The sequence below is a fragment of the Rhinopithecus roxellana genome, chromosome 8, assembly GCF_007565055.1.
Source record: "Rhinopithecus roxellana isolate Shanxi Qingling chromosome 8, ASM756505v1, whole genome shotgun sequence".
In the NCBI taxonomy this organism is placed as follows: Eukaryota; Metazoa; Chordata; class Mammalia; order Primates; family Cercopithecidae; genus Rhinopithecus; species Rhinopithecus roxellana.
The window spans coordinates 10,959,456-10,980,385 of record NC_044556.1 but is presented as its reverse complement, the minus strand read 5'-3'; the positions used below and the strand labels follow the sequence as shown (position 1 = coordinate 10,980,385).

Below are 20,930 nucleotides of genomic sequence, written 5' to 3'. Positions count from 1 at the left end.
CAGAGCCCAGCCCCTGCTCCTTTGACCCCGCCCTGCACCACCTTTAGCCCCGCCCCTGTTGCTTGACCCCACCCCACAACCATCATAGCCCCGCCCCTGCCGCCTGACCCCGCCCAGCACAACCCTCAGAGCACCGCCCCAGCTGCCTGACCCCGCCCAGTACAGCCCTTACAGCCCCAACCCTGCTCCTTGACCCTGCCCAGAAAAATCCTCATAACCCCTCCCTTGCTGCCTGACCCTGCCCAGCACAATCCTCATAGCCCCGTCCTTGCTGCTTGACCTGGCCCAGCACAACCCTCATAGCCCTGCCCCTGCTGCTTGACTCCGCCCAGCACAACCCTCATAGCCCCGCCCCTGCTACTTGACTCCACCCCAGCAGCATCATAGCCCTGTCCCTGCTGCCTCGACCCGGCTCAGCACCCTGATAGCTCCACCCCTGCTGCCTTGGCCCTACACCTGCACCATTGTATCTCCACCCCAGCACCCTCAAAGCCCCGCCCCTGCACCCTCATAGCCCCACCCCTGGGGCATTAACGCTACCCAGATCTCTCATAGCCCCACCCCTGGGGCATTAACGCCACCCATACACCATTGTAGTCCCACCCCTGATGTCTGACCCCACCTCAGCACCCTCACAGCTCCACCCCTGGGGCCTGGACACCACCCAGATTTCTCATAGCCCCGCCCCTGCTGCCTTGGCCCCACCCCTGCACCACTGTAGCTCCACCCCAGCACCCTCGCAGCCCCGCCCTGGCGGCCTTGACCCCGCCCCTGCACCATTGTAGCTCCACCCCAGAACCCTCATAGCCCCGCCCCGGCAGCCTTGACCCCGCCCCCCCGCCCCACCTCACCTCCTCCCACTGGTGAATATAGCGGATCAGACGCGAGAGGCGCAGCAGCCGCAGGAGGCTGAGGATCTTGGTGAAGCGCACGATGCGCAGGGCGCGCGCTGTCTTGTAGACCTCGGAGTCGATGCCCTTCTCCACGATGAGGAAGATGTAGTCCACGGGGATGGAGGACACGAAGTCCACTACGAACCACGTGCGCAGGTACTTCTTCTTGATCTTCTCGGGGTCCAGGATGATCTCCGTGTTGTCCTCGATCACGATGCCGGTGCGGAAGTTCAGCACCAGGTCCATGAGGAAGAAGGTGTCCGAGACCACATTGAACACGATCCACGGGGCGGTGGTCTCGTCCTTGAAGAAGGTGATGCCCACCGGAATGATGATGAGGTTTCCCACCATGAACAGCAGCATGGTGAAGTCCCAGTAGAACCTGGGGGCAAGGGTGCCCACACCTCAGGCTGGTGCCTCCCCGGGGCGCCTGTGGGACCAGCCCCGGGCCCTCCTCACTGGGGACACGGGGCCACCTCAGGCCAGTGCCACCTCCAAGGAGCCTGGGGGACCAGCCCCGGGCCTGCCTCCCTGGGGGGCGAGGGGCGCCCACACCTCAGACTGGTGTCTTCTCCCCAGGTGCCTGCAGGACCAGCCCCGGGCCCTCCTCACTGGGGACACGGGGCACCCACACCTCAGGCCAGTGCCACCCCCCAGGCGCCTGCGGGACCAGCCCCTGGGCCCTCCTCCCTGGGGTCAAGGGGCACCCAAACCTCCGGCTGGTGCCTTCCCCCCAGGCACCTGTGGGACCAGCCCTGGGCACTCCTCCCTGGGGGGCAAGGGTGCCCACACCTCAGGCTGGTGCCTTCACCATGACTGGCCCTGGGCCCTCCTCCCTGGGGACCAGGCTCCCACTCCAGGAAGGCTGCCCAGACCCGAGGGAGCCCAATGCCCCCTGCGCTGCCCTAGCCCAGGTCCCTTCCTCAGGCCCAGCTCTGACCCCGTGTCCAGCTTTGACCCCATGTCCTTGAAGATGCAGGAGACCTCACAAGGCCCAAGAGGTGGCTCAAAATAGATTAAATGCTTCACATGACCAGAGAGGGACAATGTGCCTGGCACAAGGTTGGCGTTGAAAAAATAGACAGGACAGGACAGTGGACGAGCAGAGAGGAGCCGGGGTGCAGAGGGGCAGCAGGAAGCAGCAGGGCCAGGCAGGGCAGCGGGCACAGGGAGAGCGAAGGCAGGAAGCCAGTGTGGGAAATGAACCGTGCTCAGCTCATGCCGGGAGGTGAGGGCCCCAAATGCCTTACTGAGAAGTGGGAGCCTCCACAGGGGCCACAGGAAGGCTGAGCCAGGGCAGCACTGGCTGCAATTCCAGAGGAAATGAGGCATCCATGCAGGAGGAGAGAGGAGGAAGTGGGGCATCCACACAGGAGGAGAGAAGGAAGTGGGGCGTCCACACAGGAGGAAAGAAGGAAGTGGGGCATCCGCGCAGGAGAGGAGGAAGTGGGGCATCCACGCAGGAGGAGAGAGGAGGAAGTGGGGCGTCCACGTTGGAGAAAAGAGGAATTGGGTGCCCATCCTGGAGGAGAGGAGGAAGTGAGGCATCCATCCAGGAGGAGAGATGAGGAAGTGAGGCGTCTACACAGGAGGAGAGGAGGAGGTGGGGTGCCGTGTTGGAGAAAAGAGGAATGGGGTACCCATCCTGGAGGAGAGAGGAGGAAGTGAGGCGTCCACACAGGAGGAGAGAGGAGGAAGTGGGGCGTCCATCCAGGAGGAGAGAGGAAGAAGTGGGGTGTCCATGCAGGAGAGAGGAGAAAGTAGGGCATCCATCCAGGAGGAGAGAGGAGGAAGTGGGGTGTTCATGGAGGAATAGAGAGGAGGAAGTGAGGCCCCCATCCTGGATGAAAGAGGAGGAAGTGAGGCGTCCATGCAGGAGGAGGTGGAAGTGAGGCATCCATGCAGGAGGAGAGAGGAGGAAGTGAGGCGTCCACGCAGGAGGATAGAGAAGGAAGTGGGGTGTCCATGCAGGAGGAGAGAGGAGGAAGTGGGGCATCCATGCAGGAGAGAGGAGGAAGTGGGATCTCATCCAGGAGGAGAGGAGGAAGTGGGGCGTCCATGTAGGAGGACAGAGGAGGAAGTGGGGCGTCCATGCAGGAGGAAAGAGGAGGAAGTGGGGCATCCACGCAGGAGGAAAGAGGAGGAAGTGGGGCGTCCATGCAGGAGGAAAGAGGAAGAAGTGGGACCTCATCCAGGAGGAGAGAGGAGAAAGTGGGGTGTCCATGCAGCAGGAGAAAGGAGGAAGTGCAGCAGTCCATGCAGCAGGAGAGAGGAGGAAGTAGGACCTCATCCAGAAGGAGAGAGGAGGAAGTAGCGTTCATGCAGGAGGAGAGAGGAGGAAGTGGGGCGTCCATGCAGGAGGACAGAGGAGGAAGTGGGACATCCACGCAGGAGGAGAGAAGAGGAAATGGGGCGTCCATGCAGGAGGAGGAAGTGGGGCGTTCACGCAGGAGGAGAGGAGGAAGTAGGGCGTCCACGCAGGAGGAGAGAGGAGGAAGTGGGGCATCCACGCAGGAGGAGAGAGGAGGAAGTGGGGCGTCCACACAGGAGGACGGAGGAGGAAGTGGGGTGTCCATGCAGGAGGAGAGAGGAGGAAGTGGGGCATCCACGCAGGAGGGAGGGAAGTCAAGCAGAGTCGGGGCTGGTGCCACAGGGGAGGCCGAGAGGGTGGGAGGAACGGGCCAAGCTGGACTTGGCACCATTCGGACGTTCCATATGATAAATACTCGTGGACGAGAGACCAGAGGGCATTTCCACTCCCGGATACACCCGGCCAGAGTCCAAGTCCCCAAGGTGGATTCCAAAACTCTCCCTAGGAAGCTCTGGCAGAAAAGGGCCTGTCTGTTCAGGGCCTGTGTATGGCGGGCCAGGCACGGTGCTGTGAGAGCTGCGTCCACACAGGAGGTCATTGAGAGTCAGCAAATGGCTACATGGACAGGTGCCTGGCCCTTTCGCTATCGAGAAAATGCAAATCAGAACCACTCTGAGCAAACACGGGCGGCTCCTTAAAAAGACATAAAATTACCAGCACTTCCCCACACCGAGATTACACCCGAAGAAATGAAAACAGGACGCAGATGGACGCCCACTCAGCCGTGTTCACACCAGTTCGATTGCGGACGGACGCTCACTCGGCCGTGTCCACACCAGCTCGATTGCGGACGGACGCTCACTCCACCGTGTCCACACCAGCTCGATTGCAGACAGACACCCACTCGGCCATGTCCACACCAGCTTGATCAGCGAACAGAAGCCAACTCCGCTGTGTTCACACCAGCTCGATTCACACTCGAATCACAGCAGCCAAAAGGCGGAGGCAGCCCAGGCGCCCATCACCAACAGAGAGACAAACACAGCATGACTCATCCATCACGGAACACGACTCAGCCATGAAAAGGAGCGAGGCTCTGACCCAGGCCACGGCGCAGATGCCCCTTGAGGACGTCACACTCAGTGAGAGACGCTATTTCTTTTTTTTTCTCCGAGACGGAGTCTTGCTCTGTCGCCCAGGCTGGAGTGCAATGGCGTGATCTCAGCTCGCTGTAACCTCCACCTCCCAGGTTCAAGCGTTTCTCCTGCCTCAGCCTCCTGAGTAGCTGGGATTACAGGTACCCACCACCACACCCGGCTAACTTTCATATTTTTAGTAGAGACGGGGTTTCACCATGTTGGTCAGGCTCGTCTCGAACCCCTGACCTCATGATCCTTCCGCCTCGGCCTCGCAAAGTGCTGGAATTACAGGTGTGATCCCATTTCTATGCAATGTCCAGGACAGGCCAATCCAGAGAGACAAGAAGGAGATGCGTGGGTGCTGGGGGCCGGGGGCTGGAGGGACGAGGAGTGGCACATGCGGGGTGCAGTTTCTGTCCGGGGGAATGAGGCACAAACATGGGTAGTGGTGACGGCTGTACAACATTATGAATGGGCTTAAGGACACTGATTCATAGGTTTTAAAACAGTTAAGTGGGCCGGGCGCGGTGGCTCAAGCCTGTAATCCCAGCACTTTGGGAGGCCGAGACAGGCGGATCACGAGGTCAGGAGATCAAGACCATCCTGGCTAACATGGTGAAACCCCGTCTCTACTAAAAATACAAAAAACTAGCCGGGCGACCTGGCGGGCGCCTGTAGTCCCAGCTACTCGGGAGGCTGAGGCAGGAGAATGGCGGGAACCCGGGAGGCGGAGCTTGCAGTGAGCTGAGATCCGGCCACTGCACTCCAGCCTGGGCGACAGAGCGAGACTCTATCTCAAAAAAAAAAAAAAAAAAAATTAAATAAATAAATAAATAAATAATAAAATTGGCCGGGCGCGGTGGCTCACACCTGGAATCCCAGCACTTTGGGAGGCTGAGGTGGACGCATCACAAGGTCAGGAGATCAAGACCAGCCTGGCCAACATAGTGAAACTCCATCTTTACCAAAAATACAAAAAATAAATAAATAAATAAATAAATAAATAAATAAATTAGCCGGGTGTGGTGGTGGGCGCCTGTAGTCCCAGCTACTCGGGAGGCTGAGGCAGGAGAATTGCTTGAACCCGGGAGTCGGAGCTTATAGTGATTGCATCATGGCACTCTAGCCTGGGCAACAGAGTGAGGCTCCATCTCAAAAAATAATAATAATACAAAAATTAGCTGGGCATGGTGGCGGGCGCCTGTAGTCCCAGCTACTCGGGAGGCTGAGGCAGGAGAATTGTTTGAACCCAGGAGGCGGAGCTTGCAGTGAGCCGAGACGGTGCCACTGCACTCCAGCCTGGGTGACAGAGTGAGATTCCGTCTCAACAAAACAAAATAACAAAACCTTTGGGCTCTGGGGCCAAGGGCTCTTGATGAAGGGGAGGTCCCAGAGTGGGGACTGAGCCCACATGCCCTGCTCGTGCCTGACTCAGGCAAGGGAAGGTCTTGAATTTCCAGCACAGTGATTCATTTTGTCATTAACACTGGGGGCCGGGGGATAGGCCAGACACACTGGCTCATGCCTGTAATTCCAACAGTTTGGAAGGCCGAGGTGAGAGGATTGCTTGAGCCCAGGAGTTCGAGACCAGCTGGGCAACATGAGACCCTGTTACACACACACAAAACCACTGGGGGGGCCCCCCCACCCCCAGATCAACTCAGCCTTCTTAGTTCTTGAGGTTTTTTTTTTTTTTCAGACGGAGTCTCGCTCTGTCGCCCAGGCTGGAGTGCGGTGGCGCGATCTCCGCTCACTGCAAGCTCCGGGTTCACGCCATTCTCCTGCCTCAGCCTCCCGAGCAGCTGGGACTACAGGTGCCCACCACGTCGCCCGGCTAGTTTTTTGTATTTTTAGTAGAGACGGGGTTTCACCGTGTTAGCCAGGATGGTCTCGATCTCCTGACCTCATGATCCGCCCGCCTCGGCCTCTCTCAGTGCTGGGATTCCAGGCGTGAGCCACCGCGCCCGGCCAGTTCCTGGGGTCTTATCTCCACCCCAGGCCCAGCTCCTCCCTCTCATGGCCGGGGTCCCCACATCCTTTCAGAGGAGAGGCCGAGAGGCTGGAGGGACTCCTCAAAGATAGCACCAGTAAAGGAAAACCCAGGAGCCTATCGCTGGCATGGCTGCCCGGAGCTTTGTTTCAGGAGCCGCCGAAAGTTGGCTCCTTGTTTCTGGAAGGCTCCTCGAGGGAAAAGCCGTTAACACCGCGCCTGCCGGGTGAGCTGGACACTCCACTTTGGGGAAACGATCCCGAGGAAACCTTCCAAAAGGAAGAGAAAAAAATTAAAAAGCCATTTGTATCAAGATGTTCACAGCAGCTCGGTCTGCGAGAGCCAAAGGCTGGAAGGGACCCAGCGTCTCGCATGGTGGCTGGCACAGTGACCTTGGGCGAGTTCCTGCAGCCCCTGAGAACCTCAGTCTCTTCTTCCCTGCACCCACCGCCTTGGGATGGGGAGGGGCTGAGCCTTTGGGACAGGCCCCCGGGAACCACCTGGGCTGGGGATAAAACCTGGAGAGACCTGAGAAAGGCTGACTCAGGGCCAGGCGCGGTGGCTCACGCCTGTAATCCCAGCACTGAGAGAGGCCGAGGCAGGCAGATCACAAAGTCAAGAGATCGAGACTATCCTGGCTAACACGGTGAAACCCCGTCTCTACTAAAAACACAAAAATTGGCCGGGCGTGGTGGCTCAAGCCTGTAATCCCAGCACTTTGGGAGGCCGAGACGGGCGGATCACGAGGTCAGGAGATCGAGACCATCCTGGCCAACACGGTGAAACCCCGTCTCTACTAAATATACAAAAAATCAGCCGGGCGGGCGATGGGGCGGGTGTCTGTAGTCCCAGCTACTCGGGAGGCTGAGGCAGGAGAATGGCGTGAACCCGGGAGGCGGAGCTTGCAGTGAGCCGAGATCGCGCCACTGCACTCCAGCCTGGGCGACAGAGTGAGACTCCATCTCAAAAAAAAAAAAAAAAAAAAAAGCCTGGCGCAGTGGCTCAGGTCTATAATTCCAGCACTTTGGGAGGCCAAGGTGGGTGGATCACCTGAGGTCGGGAGTTCGAGACCAGCCTGACCAACATGGTGAAACCCCATCTCTACTAAAAATACAAAAAATTAGCCGGGCCTGGTGGTGGATGCCTGTAATCCCAGCTACTTGGGAGGCTGAGGCAGGAGAATCGCTTGAACCCAGGAGGTGGACAGTGCAGTGAGCTATTACTCCAGCCTGGGCAACAAGAGCGAAACTCCGTCTCAAAAAAAAAAAAAAAAGAAAAAGGAAAGGATGGTGAGGGGCTCGTGCCTCTAACGTCAGCACCTTGGGAGGCCAAGACTAAAGGATCACAGAAATTCAGGAGTTCAGGTCCAGCCTGAGCAAGACAGTGAGATCCCATCTCTACAAAAAAATACAAAAATTAGCCAGCGTGGTGGCGGGCACCTATGGCCCCAGCTACTTGGGAGGCTGAGGTAGGAGGATCCCTTGAGCCCATGAAGCCGAGGCTGCAGTGAGCCAAAATTGCACCACTGCACTCCAACCTGGGTGACAGAGTGAGACTCTGTCTAAAAAAAAAAAAAAGCTGACTTGATCTTGAGGTGGGGAGGGCCCCTCACAAGCTTGAAGGGTGAAATCAAATGACTAAATGACTTGAAATTTAAGGCCTTCCTTTCCCTGAATCTAGACAGGGCGTGAGGGCTCAGGCCCCCAATCTGACGCATCTGCTCAACGAGACCCCCAGCACCCCAGCAACGAGTGGGCTGAGGGGATGCCACCTGCCTGCCGCTGGCTCCCTGCCGCTCCGTCCCAGCCTCACCCTCTGGATTGAGACCTGCCTCCCACCTTCAAGCACCAGCCTTGGGACAAAACAAGCAGAAAAATCAGTTGAGACGGCCACAGGACCTAGAAATCTCCCCCACCAGGAGCAGGGAGAAACTCCAGAGAGCTCCAAGGGGGACCTAGAAATCACCAGGAGGACCTAGAAACCGCCAAGGGGGACCTGGAAACCACCACGGGGGACCTGGTTTTAAACGGCCATGTAACATAAGGGCCTCCTTTCCAGGTGACAATTAACAGACGTTCTCCCCTTTATTCTCTGGGTGGGCTGGGGGCAGGGACCACACCTCCCCTCTGATGTAAGTGGGGCTGCAGGATGAGACCCCAGGACTGTCCTCTTGTCTTGAGCCTTCTGCTGCTGTGTCCCAGGGAAAGGACTCCTCAGCCCATCTCGCCCAGCAGGGCAGTAAATTCCCGGGGATTACAGGGGTTGGAGCAGAGGGGCCTAGGAGAAGGCACAGGTTGGGTGGCCACCCTGAGGGTCTCTCGTGGGGCTGGGCCTGCCCGTTCCAACTGCAATGCCTCCAAGCAGGGCTTGGGGCCACAACCCTCATTGTCAGCAGCCAGAGGTCAGAAGGAGGAAGGGCGTCCACACATGTCCCCTACCAAGGGGAAACCAAGGCCTGGGGCAGAGGGGACCCCAGAGCCCTGCAGGGCGCCCCCATCCCTGCTGGTGCACCCCAGCCCTCTCCTTGCCCAGCACTAGAACGAGTGACGTTGGGAGACTCTCTTGCCTCTCGCCCTGGGGAGGGGGAGCCAGCTGCAGGAGACAGGACCCCAGAGAGAGGACCTGGGGCGGGAGGAAAGCCCAAAGCCCCCCCTAACTCCCCCTCACACTCTGTGCAGGAGCGTCTGGCAGCCCCTTCCCCATCCAGCCACCATAGGGATGCAGGCGGGCACCAGCAGCCCCCGGGCACCCTGTGCCCTCCTTTCCCAACCCCAGTGCTGAACACGGACAGGCCCCCCTCAGCTGTCACAGGAATGTCAGGGACCACCATTAAATCCTGTACTTAAAACCCATCCCCAACAGGTAACAGAGAGGCCTCTACAAGGGCCCCTTCCTCGGAAATGTGGGGGTTCCTGCCACTTGGTCCAGCTCGGCCCTCGCAGGCAGGGAGGGAGACCAGCTCCAGAGGCCGGGGATGAGGCTGGGTCGCCGGGGAGACCTTCTGGCCTCAGCTCTCACGCCTGGGGGGCTGGAGGAAGCCTCAGATCCCTCCCACTCACAGGGGCTTCAGTGGGGCCTTCGGCACCTGACACCAATGTGAGCTCAGCCCAACTCCAGCAGCCGCCCGGCCTCTCTCTCGGTTCAGACAGGGAAACTGAGGCTCTTCCGGCCATAAGCGAAACAGTGGGACGGGAACCCAGACAGACCACGCGTCTCTCGCCTGTCCTGAGCTCAGGGTTCTTCCCCCTGGAAGTTCCCAAAGCCGCTGCAGGGTCCTGTCTCTCTAGGACTGGATGAAGCTCGGGAGACGAGGCCTCTGACCCGGCTCCCAAACCCCACAAGGCCCCCAGGTCTCCTGGCAATGGAAGGCCCAGGACCCTCAGCCCCTTGGACCCCAGGGGAGGGCCGGCCCAGGGGACCTTCAGCCCCTGCTGCAGCCTGAGTCCCAGGTTGGGGAACGGGCGAGGGCAGCCGGGCCCTCCCTGCAGGAGCCCAGCCTCGGCCCGAGGCCATCAAGGATTTACAGATGGGGCAAATCCGGGAGAGGATTAGGGGCCGGAGGTCGGTGATTAAGGGAGAGCCTCGGGTGGGCGGATTAGGAGAGAGCTCTCAGCTGTGGACTCACGGGCAGATCTGTGGCAGGTGTCAGGGATTAAGAAAGGGAGATGCTACGGGGGGTAGATCTCAGGTTCCCGGGTGACCCCAAGACGGGGCAGACGTTTACAGAGCTGTGCTGCCGGGCGCTGGGGCACACGATGACCACAGGCCCAACCCCAAGACAGACACATGGGATGCCTTGGGGGGTGCCACAGGGAGACCGACCTGGGGGACCCATCAGCTCCGGGCGGGCGGGAGGGCTTCTCGGAGGTGGCGTGTGGATGAGATGGTGAGGGGAGGGCAGCGCCTGAAGAAGGGAAGCAGGTGTGGAGGCTGATGCCCCGGGTTCCCTTCAAGGCGGGTGGGCGGCCTCGGGCTGGGGACTCGGACGGGGGGACGTGGGCGGACATGACGGGGAGGGCTGGAGCCAGGGAGGTAGAGGTGACAAGGAAAGAAGGACCGACGTCTGGAGAAGCCCATGCTGGCAGCCAGGAGGCCAGAAAGGGAGCAGGGGGGCATCTGGCAGGAGTGAGGCGGCCAGTGCTGTTTGGGTGTGAGGCTGAACCGTGGGGCGTGGGGGTGAGGCAGGGCCTGACCCAAGTGAGTTGGGGGCTGATAAAGGGGCCTTGAAGATGTGGGTTTTTAGGGATTTTTTAATGTTTTTGAGACAGGGCCCTACTCTGTTGCCCAGGCCTGAGTGCAGTGGTACCGATCATGGCTCACTGCAGCCTCCACCTCCTGGGCTCAGGTGATCCTCCTGCCTCAGCCTCCAGAGTATCTGGAACTACAGGTGCACACCACCACGCCTGGCTAATTTTTTCACTTTTTGTAGAGAATTGGGGGGGGGGGGGGTCTTGCTATGTTACCCATGCTGGTCTGGAACTCCTGGGCTCAAGCAATCCTCCCGCCTCTGCCTCTCAAAGTGCTAGGATTATAGACATGAGCCACAGTGCCTGGACAAAGATGTCTTTTTTCGAGCAGGGAACATAGGGAAGGCCCTGAAGAGAGTGGGGAGGTCTTGGCCACCCCAGTCCCTGACCCCTCCACGCAGACCAGAGGGCAGGCCCTGGGTGTCAACTCTGCCACCTGGGATATGGGTTCATGCACACCCCACCATCCTGCACAGGCTGGGCCTTCCTCCCATGACCGGAGCCAGAGAAACCCTCGCCTCGCCTCGCCCCACCCCGCCCCCGGAGCCATCCCCCCTCACCGGGATAATGGGGGGTTTATTCCCAGGCCCTAATGCACGGTTTCATCACTGTGGATTTGCAGAGCTGCACCCCCAGGCTGATCTCCCACTGACCCGCTCAGCCATCTGGGGCGGGGCCCAGGGGCCGCCTGTCCTGGTGGGTCTTGGAGCAGCCCCTCCCCGGACGGTCCTCTTGGGGACATAACAGAACCTGGCTTTGGGGAGCATCTCGTCGGTCTCCCCTCACACGGGGCCTCCCCAGCTGAAGCTAACTCAGGAACACGGACCTGAAAATCAGCAGCAGGAGACTGCAGGCCGGCCACTGGGCACTTAGCCCTGCAGCTGGACCGAGGGCAGTCAGGAAGCTGCCAGCCTCTCTCCACCCGACACCTGCCCTGTGCCCCCCAGAGCTCCCAGGGCACAAACCTCGGATCTGCCCCCGTCTCCACCCTGCCAGGCCTGCCCAGCCCCTGGGTACACCGGGGGCAGGGAGTGGATGACAGCAAGCCTGGGAGAACGCAACCCCTTCAGACTGTCCCTCCCTGGGCCTCCGTGTCCCCACCAGCCCCAGCCCCTCTCCTGCCAAGACACCCACCAGCCCCAGCCCCTCTCCTGCCGAGACGCCCTCCAGCCCCAGGCCCCTCCTGCCGAGACGCCCTCCAGCCCCAGACCCCTCCTGCAGAGACGCCCTCCAGCCCCAGCCCTGCTCCTGCAGAGACACCCTCCTTTGCACAACTCAGGCTTTCCCAAGTGGACCTGTGTGGCCTTTAGAATCAGCAAGTTGGGGTGAAGGGAGTAGGGATGAACTATACTTTTTTTTTTTTTTTGAGACGGAGTCTTGCTCTGTCACCCAGGCTGGAGTGCAGTGGCCAGATCTCAGCTCACTGCAAGCTCCGCCTCCCGGGTTTACGCCATTCTCCTGCCTCAACCTCCCGAGTAGCTGGGAATACAGGGGCCTGCCACCTCGCCCGGCTAGTTTTTTTGTATTTTTTAGTAGAGACGGGGTTTCACCGTGTTAGCCAGGATGGTCTCGATCTCCTGACCTCGTGATCCGCCCGTCTCGGTCTCCCAAAGTGCTGGGATTACAGGCTTGAGCCACCGCGCCCGGCCTGAACTATACTTATTTTTAAACTAATTTTGCTCCGGGAGGCGCAGAAGACCCTGCCGCAGCTCTGGGGCTCCACGAGGCCAAACCCCTTCCTTCCTTGGTTTTCACGCCTGTTCCAATTCAGGCACGAACCGGAATCACCTACAAAGACGGCAGCTTGAACCTCGGAACTCAAAACCTTGAACTTGGGTCCTTGAACCTGCTTTTCCAGGAGCACAGCAGGGAAGCGTCCGGCACGCCTCTGGGGACTTCCAGACATCGGGCCTGGTCTAGATACCTCCACAGCCCCAGAGGCTTCATGAATGACCCAACTGCACTTTTTTTTTTTTTTTTTCTTTTTGAGACCAAGTCCCACTCTGTCATCCGGGCTGGAGTGTCATGGCACGGTCTCGGCTCACTGTAACCTCCGCCTCCTGGGTTCAAGCGATTCTCCTGCCTCAGCCTCCCGATTAGCTGGGATTACAGGCACCCGTCACCACGCCCGGCTAATTTGTGTATTTTTAGTAGAGACGAGGTTTCACCATGTTGGCCAGGCTGGTCTCAAACTCTTTACCTCAGGTGATCCGCCTGCCTCGGCCTCCCAAAGCGCTGGGATCACAGGCGTGAGACACCCAGCCCTGGCACCAACTGCACTTCCGAAGGGGCCAACTGCCCAGCCTGAGAGCTGAAATCCGGACCCACGTCTGCCCAGGACCCCGCTCTGTCCCTCAGCAAACTCAGCAAATATGTGGCGCCTGCTGTATATGGGAGCTGGGACGAGGGGCGTGTAAGAGGCCACTTCCGAGCACAGGAGCAAGGCAGACTTGGGCGTGATGGAGACAGCCCTCTCCCTCATACCACCCCCACCTTGCATTTGGGTGAACTGAGGCAGAGGGGCCCAGTGAGGAGCCAAGACACCCAGCCAGGCACAGGAGGCCTTGGGCCTGAAGCCAGCTGGGGCCTGATTCCTGAGTCAGTTGCAAACGTAGAGGCCCCTTCGCTTGCTGTGAGCTGCCCCAAAACACCCTCCACAGCAGGGTCCGGCCCCCAGATGCTCCACGATGCTACCTCCTGGCCCGGCTCCGTGCCCAGCTCCGCTCCTGGCTCTTCCCTTGGCTAGGCCACCATTCTGCACACATTCCCATCACCGCCCGGCCACCTCAAACGCCTCCGCCTCCTCCCGTCCAGGGCTCCCCTGCATCCTCCACACCTCCTCAGCCCAGCCGAGTCGGGGCGGTTCCGGATCACCAAACACTAATGATCCCCTTCCTGGTGCCAGGCGGCTCGGGCCAATTTCCCGGGATGGGATCCACTGGCAAGAGACAAGGGGAGTTCAAGGAAGGGGGACGCTGCTGGCCTCTGTGCGGGGACCTGGGGGCTGGGGCAGGAGCTGCCCCCTCCTTCTTCCTCTTAAATTTCACTGCAGATACAGCTCCAGCAGGAACAGTTACTACACCACCAGGTTGTGAGGAGAAAGGGCAAACGTGAAAAGGCAGACACAGAAAGGCCCCTCCCACCACTGCATACATGGCTTCAAAAAATTAATATTCACAGGCTGGGTGCGGTGGCTCACGCCTGTAATTCCAGCACTTTGAAAGGCCGAGGCAGGAGGATCACCTGAGGTCAGGAGTTTGAGACCATCCTGGCCAAGATGGTGAAACCCCTTCTCTACTAAAAATACAAAAATTACCTGGGCATGGTGGCGGGCGCCTGTAATCCCAGCTACTGGGGAGGCAAAGGTGGGAGAATCCCTTGAACCCGGGAGGCGGAGGTTGTGGTGAGCCAAGATCACACCACTGCACTCCAGCCTGGGCGATAGAGCGAGACTCCGTCTCAAAAAAAATAAAAAATTAAAAATTAATATTCACACAGATATCACCCACCACCCACCCCTAGGCACCCCCAGAATGCCTTCTTCCTCCCCTCGGTCTGCCTGGGACCTAGGCAGAGGCTGGCTCCCTGCCCATCAGGAGTGTGGACACCTGGGCTGTGCTGTGCAGACAGAATCCCAGATCCAGCCCTCAGTAGCTGTGTGTCTCCAACCAAATGACTTCTCTGGGCCTCTCTTTCCTCCTGGCTAAAACGGGTTAGCAACAGCACCCTCTTCGCCCTTACAATAATTAATATTATTAAATTAATTCTCAGAGATGTTTCCAACAGCCCCTAGCCCAGCGGGGGCTTAGGGAGCTTTTGAGATATTCCTGGGGGTCTTTTTCCACACTGATTCAGGGCAGTCAAAAAGGGGCACAGGTCCCAAGCCTGGGGAGGGTCGTAGGGGCCGCGTGCACCCAGCCTGGCAACATCAAAATCCTTTTTTAAAATCTGACTGCCATAGCTCCCCTAGTCCTGAAGACAGGCCCCGCTAACCCCATTCCCTGCCTGCTCAGTTCCACTTCAACACTCGTCTGCCTGGGTGACACCGCACTTCGCCCACACACGGGGCCTCTGAGCCCTCAATACCTCAGAGCGCAGAGCGGGGCCACAGCCTGCCCAGGCCTCCAGGCGACTGTGGTCAAGGCGGGTGGAAGGATGAGGGGGCTTCACTCCTCCTACCAGCCTTCCCACCAAGCGCCGGGATCAGCCATCAGCCCACCTGCCCCCAGGACACCGACTGCCCCTCTGCAGCCAGAGGTCACTGGAGCTGCCCAGGGGAGGGAGTGGATGACGTGGGCCTCCACCTGCCAGCCCTTGCACTGTGGTGCACCCATCTGTGTCGGCAGTCATGCTGGAGGGGACGAAGGGGAGTGGGCGCTTTCTGCAGCTCCCTCCCCACCACGTCCCTCTCCGGCCAGGGGGTGCCACTGCCCGCCTGGACGTGGGGCCAGGCCGACCAGCAGCCCTGGAAATCCAGTCCTTCCTGCTCACTGTCCGCATTTCACAGGCCAGAACCCAGATGCTGACCAAGCTCTCCCGGTGGGGCACGGAGGCGGGGTGGGAGGCGCTGGACACAGCCCCTCTGGGAGTTTTGGGGCTCCTCCCACCCCTGGCCTGTCTCGAAATCCAGGCTTCTGGTCAAAGCTGTATTCTCCTCTCTGGAAGACCTGGGGTGGGAGGAAGATTCCAGGGCCTTCTTCCAGGCTCTGTCTAGGCTGTGTGTGCACCAGGCCTCAGTTTCTCCAGCCAATCACTAGGGGTGCAGAGAAGTCAAGGGAAGAGAGATCCCCACAGCCTCCCTGCCCAGTTCTGGGGGTCCAGGATCCATGGGGGCCGTTCAGGGGCGCCCAGGCCTGGAGGAGCAGAGACAGGCGGGAAAACCGCAGCCTTCCCAGGCCCGGCGCGCTGTCCGTGGTGCTGAAACCGCGCCCGGCCTCGGTGGCCCGGCGGGCCCCATCTACACCCTCCACCTACACCCTCCACAACCCACCTCACATCCCACTCGTGGACAAACACACACGCAGTCGTCCACGGTCGCGCGTGTGAGACCTGCCTACGGCTCACGCTACTGCCCACCGGTGCACACCGGCCCCGGGCGCACAACGCACGCCCGCCACCTGATCCCAACACACACGAACCACACGTCCCACCAAGATAAACCCACCCGGGGCGCACACGCCCGAGACCACCACGCAGACACACGCCCGCGACCACCACGCAGACACACCCCTGGAGACACGCCTCCCCAGCCACAGGCTTGCGCCCCGGGAACCCCGCCGCCGTCACGCGCCCCTTCACACACAGCCCACGGGGACACGCGCCGGTCTCACTCTCCGGCCACAGCCCGCACAGCCCAGGAACCAGGACCGCAAACCTCGGCGGCGGTGGCCCCGCGCCGGCCCTGCTCCGAGCCTTCCACGCATTAGCCGGCTGGATCCACAGCGGCATCTACACACCCACCGCCACATGCGCGCACCGCCCGCGGCTCGGGTGGAGCGGCTCCTGAGACACAGCTTGGGGACACGCACGCTTTCCAGGCCCGCGGCTCCGGACGCGCCTCCTCGCAGGCGGGGCGCGGGTGGACGCCGTGGGAGCCGCTTAACCCCCTCTCCCCCGGCCTCCCTCGGGCGCGTCCTTCCCGGGCGCCCTTCGTTCCTCCTCCCTCCCGCTCCGCCGCCTCTCTGGGGCCCACGTTCCCCTCTATTCGTCCTCTGCGCCCCTCGGCGCTCAGACCCTGGCCCTGCGGCCCACCCCACCCGCCGCGCTGCAGGGCGGAGGATGTCGGGGTGCGTGGGAGGGGGGCGCTCCGGGGTCACCCCGGGAGCCCCCCAGAGGCGGAGCCTCGCGCGCCGGGGTCACTCCGGGGCGGGTCCTGGACACGCCCGAGGTCACCGAGGAGCCCCGAGGTCACCGGCCGGGCGCGCCGCCCCGCCCTCCCCAGGCGCTCCAAGGACGGCCCCCGCGCGCCCGGCTCCCCGGGCCCCCTCGCGCCGACCGGCCCTCCCGGAGGCGGTACCTGAAGTCGCTGTACGGGTGGATGATCCAGGCCCCCGCCGACTTGACGCGCTCCTGCTCGCGCTCCACGGCCTTCTGGCTGCCGAACATCCGCAGCGAGAACTTGTTGACGCCCGGCTGCAGGAGCGCGCCGAACTGGCGCTGCATGAAGCTGGCCTGGCTGCCGCGCGGCTCCCCCGCCGGGCCCGCCTCCTCGCTGCCCGCCTCCTCCGCCGGCCCCGGCCCCGGCGTGGGCCCCGAGGCCGCCCCGCGGCACGAGAACGACACCTTGGGCCCCCGCGCCGGGCCCTCGGGCCCCGCGGGGCTGCACTGCGGCTCGCCGCGCCCGCACTCGCCGTTCGGGCTGCCCTTGGCCGTGCTCGCCGCGCCCGGGGTGCCGGGGCGGCCGCACGAGCTGTCGCGGCTGCGGAGCCGGCCCCGCGGGCCGCCCTCGTCCGCCGCCTCCAGGGGCAACGCCTCGGCCCGGGGCGGCTGCTGGGGGGGCGCGGGCCCGGGGCCCGGTGGGGGCGCGGGCGGCGGCGGCGGCGGCGGCTGCTGTTGGGGGGGCGCGGGCGGCGGCGGCGGCGGCGGCCCCGGCGCGGGGGTCGCGCCCGGGCTCTCCCCGGGCCGCCCGCCGCCCCCGCGCGCGTCCATGGCGAGGCGGCGCCGGGCAGTGCGGAGCGGAGCCGCCGCCGCCGCCGCCGGCCGGAGCCCGAGGGAGGGGGGAGGCGGGGGCGGGGTGGGGCGGAGCCGCGGGGGGCGGAGCCTCGCGGCGGGGGAGGGGCGGGGGCGGGAGTCCCGCCTCGGCTGCGCCCCCTCCCCGCGCGCCGCCTCCGCCCGGTGCCGGGAAACTCGGGCCGCGGGGTCGGGGGCGCCCCAAGGTCACGCGGCCCGAGGCCTCGGAGCCCCGCGCGGGCCTCTCCCCAGGAGGGGAAACTGAGGCCCGCGACGTGTAAGGACGCGCCCAAGGTCACGGAGCCCCGCTGCCCGGCCCGGGCCGCCTCTCCCGCGCCGCGGCTTCCACCTCTGTCCCGAGGGCACCGGCGCGGGGAGGGTGCACGCGGGCCTGGGAGACGGGAGGCCGCCACGGCCAGCGCCTCCTTGCTTTCCGTAGGTTTGAAGCCTCCCACAATGAAAGGGTGTTTCCAAAGGTCACAGGAGCCCTCGCTGGGTCGCCCGTGGGCCCTGGACGGGGACCCCTGAGTGCGTGGGGAGGGGCAGGCTGGCTTGGTGGCCGTTCTGGGAAACTCGGGCACTCCTCTCCCTGGTCTGCATTTGAGGAAACTGACAAGGAAAACTAGAAGAGGCACCCGAGGGTGTGGGGCTCCCGCCCACCCCTCAAACCGTGCCCTGGGGAGCAGTGCGGACTGGGGGCTCCTCTAGGTCCACCCACCCCTCAAACCGTGCCCTGGGGAGCAGTGCGGGCGGGGGTCTCCTCTAGGTCTGCTGGGCTTTAGATTGGGGTCACAGGGAGACCCAGAGCCCGCTAGTGCCTTCGCACAGGCACCAGAGCCCTCTGCCCCGGGGCTGCCTCCTTCCCCTACCCCTCAAGCTTCGGGTGCAGCTGTGCCCCCAGTGCCCCCAGTCTCTGGCTCTGAGACAGGGGCTTCCCAAGGCTCTGCTTTCTGGGCGGCAGCCAGGCCGAGTGTGGGGGCTGCTTGGTGCCAGGTGACATGAGGCCTGTGTCCCTAGCCACCCAGCCCACCCAGCCCACCAGACAGCTGGGATGGGGCGGGTGAGAGTTGGCAAGTGAGAGACAGGAGAGAGAGAGTCACACACGAAGAAGTGGAGGCTGAACATCCCCACCTGAACAGGAGGCTTCCTGGGATCCTCCTGGCACCCTCCTGGCACCCTGCTGGGACCCTCCTGGCACCCTCCTTGTGCCCTCCTGGGACCCTCATGGCGCTCTCCTGGCACCCTCCTGAGATCCTCCTGGGACCCTTCTGGCACATGGCCTGACGTCCTCTCAGCCATGATGCCCTGTGTGCTGGGTGCCACCTGCCTACCTGCACCTCGGGGCCACCGGGGCAGAGATGACCCCCTTCCTGCACACAGGAGGCACTCAGTGGTACTTGAGGGAGGGCCAGCATGCCCCTGGTTGACAGTGGATGGGCTGAGCCCGACCGTGTCTCATGCCCTGGCCAGGCTGCCCCATACCCTGGGGATCCCTGCGCCCCCACGCCGGCCACCTCCACACAGGCGGGCAGGACAGCTGTTTGTCCCAAGGTGTCGCGGGAGAGGCTGGGCTGGTGGCACAGTTGGCAGTGCCAGGCTGTGGCCCGCCCCGAGGCAGATGCATGCTCCAGCTGAAGGGGGATCTTTTATGTTCACCCTGGGAAGATGTCAGGCCGGGCAGGTCGCCAGAGCCCTGGGGCTCGCGCTTGGGAGCAGGGACGAGGCGGGACCTGCACGGCGTGAGAACCGCCCATGCCTGGCAGTGGGAGAAGCAGAAAGACGCCGCCTCTAGGCGCCGGCAGAACCTGCAAGTCACGAGGGAGGCTGGCTCGGGGTCCTTGTCACCAGATCCTGGTGACTCTTCTCCAGCCCACAGGCTTACCCAGGCCAGTGCCTGTCAGTGTGGGCAGGGAGCCTCCCTAGCCTCAGCACACTCACTCTGACCCCTTGCCCAGGCTGGAGTACTCTGCATTTGTTAATTAATTAATTTTCAGACGGAGTCTCGCTCTGTCGCTACCCACCCAGGCTGGAGTGCAGTGATGTGACCTCGGCTCACTGCAGCCTCCGCCTCCCAGGTCTAAGCGATTCTCCTGCCTCAGCCTCCAGAGTAGCTGGGATTACGGGTGCCCGCCACCACGCCCGGCTAATTTTAGAGACGGGGTTTCGCCATGTTGGTCCGGACTGGTCTCAAACTCCTGACCTCAAGTGACCCACCTGCCTCGGCCTCCCAAAGTGCTGGGATTACAAGTGTGAGTCACCCCCCTGGCCATGCTTATTTTAATTTTAAAAATATTTAAAGATCGAGACCAGCATGGCCAACATGGTGAAACCCCGTCTCTACTAAAAATACAAAAATTAGCCGGGTGCGGTGCGCGCCTGCAGTCCCAGCTACTCGGGAGGCTGAGGCAGGAGAGCTGCTTGAATCCGGGAGGTGGACGTTGCAGTGAGCCGAGATCGCACCACTGCACTCCAGCTCTTGGTGACAGAGCAAGACTCCGTCTCAGAAAAAAAAAAACACAATAATAATAAAGTTGGCCGGGCACGGTGGCTAAAGCCTGTAATCCCAGCACTTTGGGAGGCCGAGGCGGGTGGATCAGGAGTTCGAGACCATCCTGGCCAACATAGCAAAATGCTGTTTCTAATAAAAATACAAAAATTAGCCAGGCATGGTGGCGCACGCCTGTAATCTCAGCTATGCAGGAGGAGGCTGAGGCAGGAGAATCGCTTGAACCTGGGAGGTAGAGCGAGTCAAGATGGCACCACTGCACTCCAGCCTCGGTGACACAGCCAGACTCCGTCTAAAAACAAACAAAAACTTACTAAGCACCTGCTCCAGGAGCCGAGCATTCAGTGTGGCTGACTCAGAGCCAGCCAGGGGAGAAAGCTGGTTATCAGTCAACTGTAAGAGTAGCAAATAAGATACCGTCCAGCAGAAGGTGGTGAGCGCTGTCCAAACACTCAGGGTGGGGAGGGGGCGAGGTGCTGGGAGAAGGCCTGAAGGAGGGGGTGCGGCCCAGGAAGCTGCAGGAAGCGTGCTCTGGACAGGCAGCACTAGCCTGTGCAAAGGCCCTGAGATGGGACCGCACCTGACACCTGACTTGTGTAGGGAGCATGGAGACCCAGGGCCTGCCTCCTCAGTCATACTGGTCTGTGGCCTACAACCACCCACGGCTCCCAGTGCCTTTGGCAGAAAGCCCTGATCCCTCCTGCAGCTTGTACTCCTCTGCCCACGTCTGGCCTTTGTGTGCCTGGGTCACTGGGCCCCGGACCCCCAGACCCTGCTGTTCCCTCCCCAGGGTCTTCCCCACCTCCCCGCCCCCTGTGGCCTCTCTCAGCATTGTTTACCAGATTTACCAACCTTGGACCTACATTTCCCACTTGGTCAGGACAGGTCCAGGTCGGAGGCCCTGAAAGCGTATACAATTTGGGGGGTTTGGAGTGAAAAGCAGTTTAAGACCAGGAAGACAAAATCAGGCCAGGGCAGGCACTGAGCCCGCCTGGAAAATCTGCAGTTTGACTCAATAAATACTCAGTGAGCCAGGCGGAGTGGTGCGTGTCGCCTGTGGTCCCAGCTTACAGCTGAGGAAACAGAGGCTTAGGAAAGGGGGTGGCATCCCAGTCTCAGCCACACACGCAAGCCCCATCCTCTGCACACCCCAGTGCTCACTGGATGCCTGTCGA

General features: G+C 61.7%; 1 protein-coding gene across 1 annotated transcript in view; it reads right to left on the bottom strand.

Annotated features, from left to right (window-relative positions):
* The window catches only part of HCN2 (hyperpolarization activated cyclic nucleotide gated potassium and sodium channel 2), a 36,019-nt gene extending 18,732 nt beyond the window's left edge, over positions 1-17,287 (bottom strand). Inside the window, exons 1-2 of the mRNA XM_030937047.1 lie at positions 16,597-17,287; positions 852-1,275 (exon numbers count right to left, since the gene is read on the bottom strand). Coding sequence (XP_030792907.1) covers positions 852-1,275; positions 16,597-17,228 — 1,056 coding nt within the window. The 5' untranslated portion in view covers positions 17,229-17,287. The remainder of the gene's footprint in view (positions 1-851; positions 1,276-16,596) is intronic.
* Positions 17,288-20,930: the final 3,643 nt, after the last annotated feature.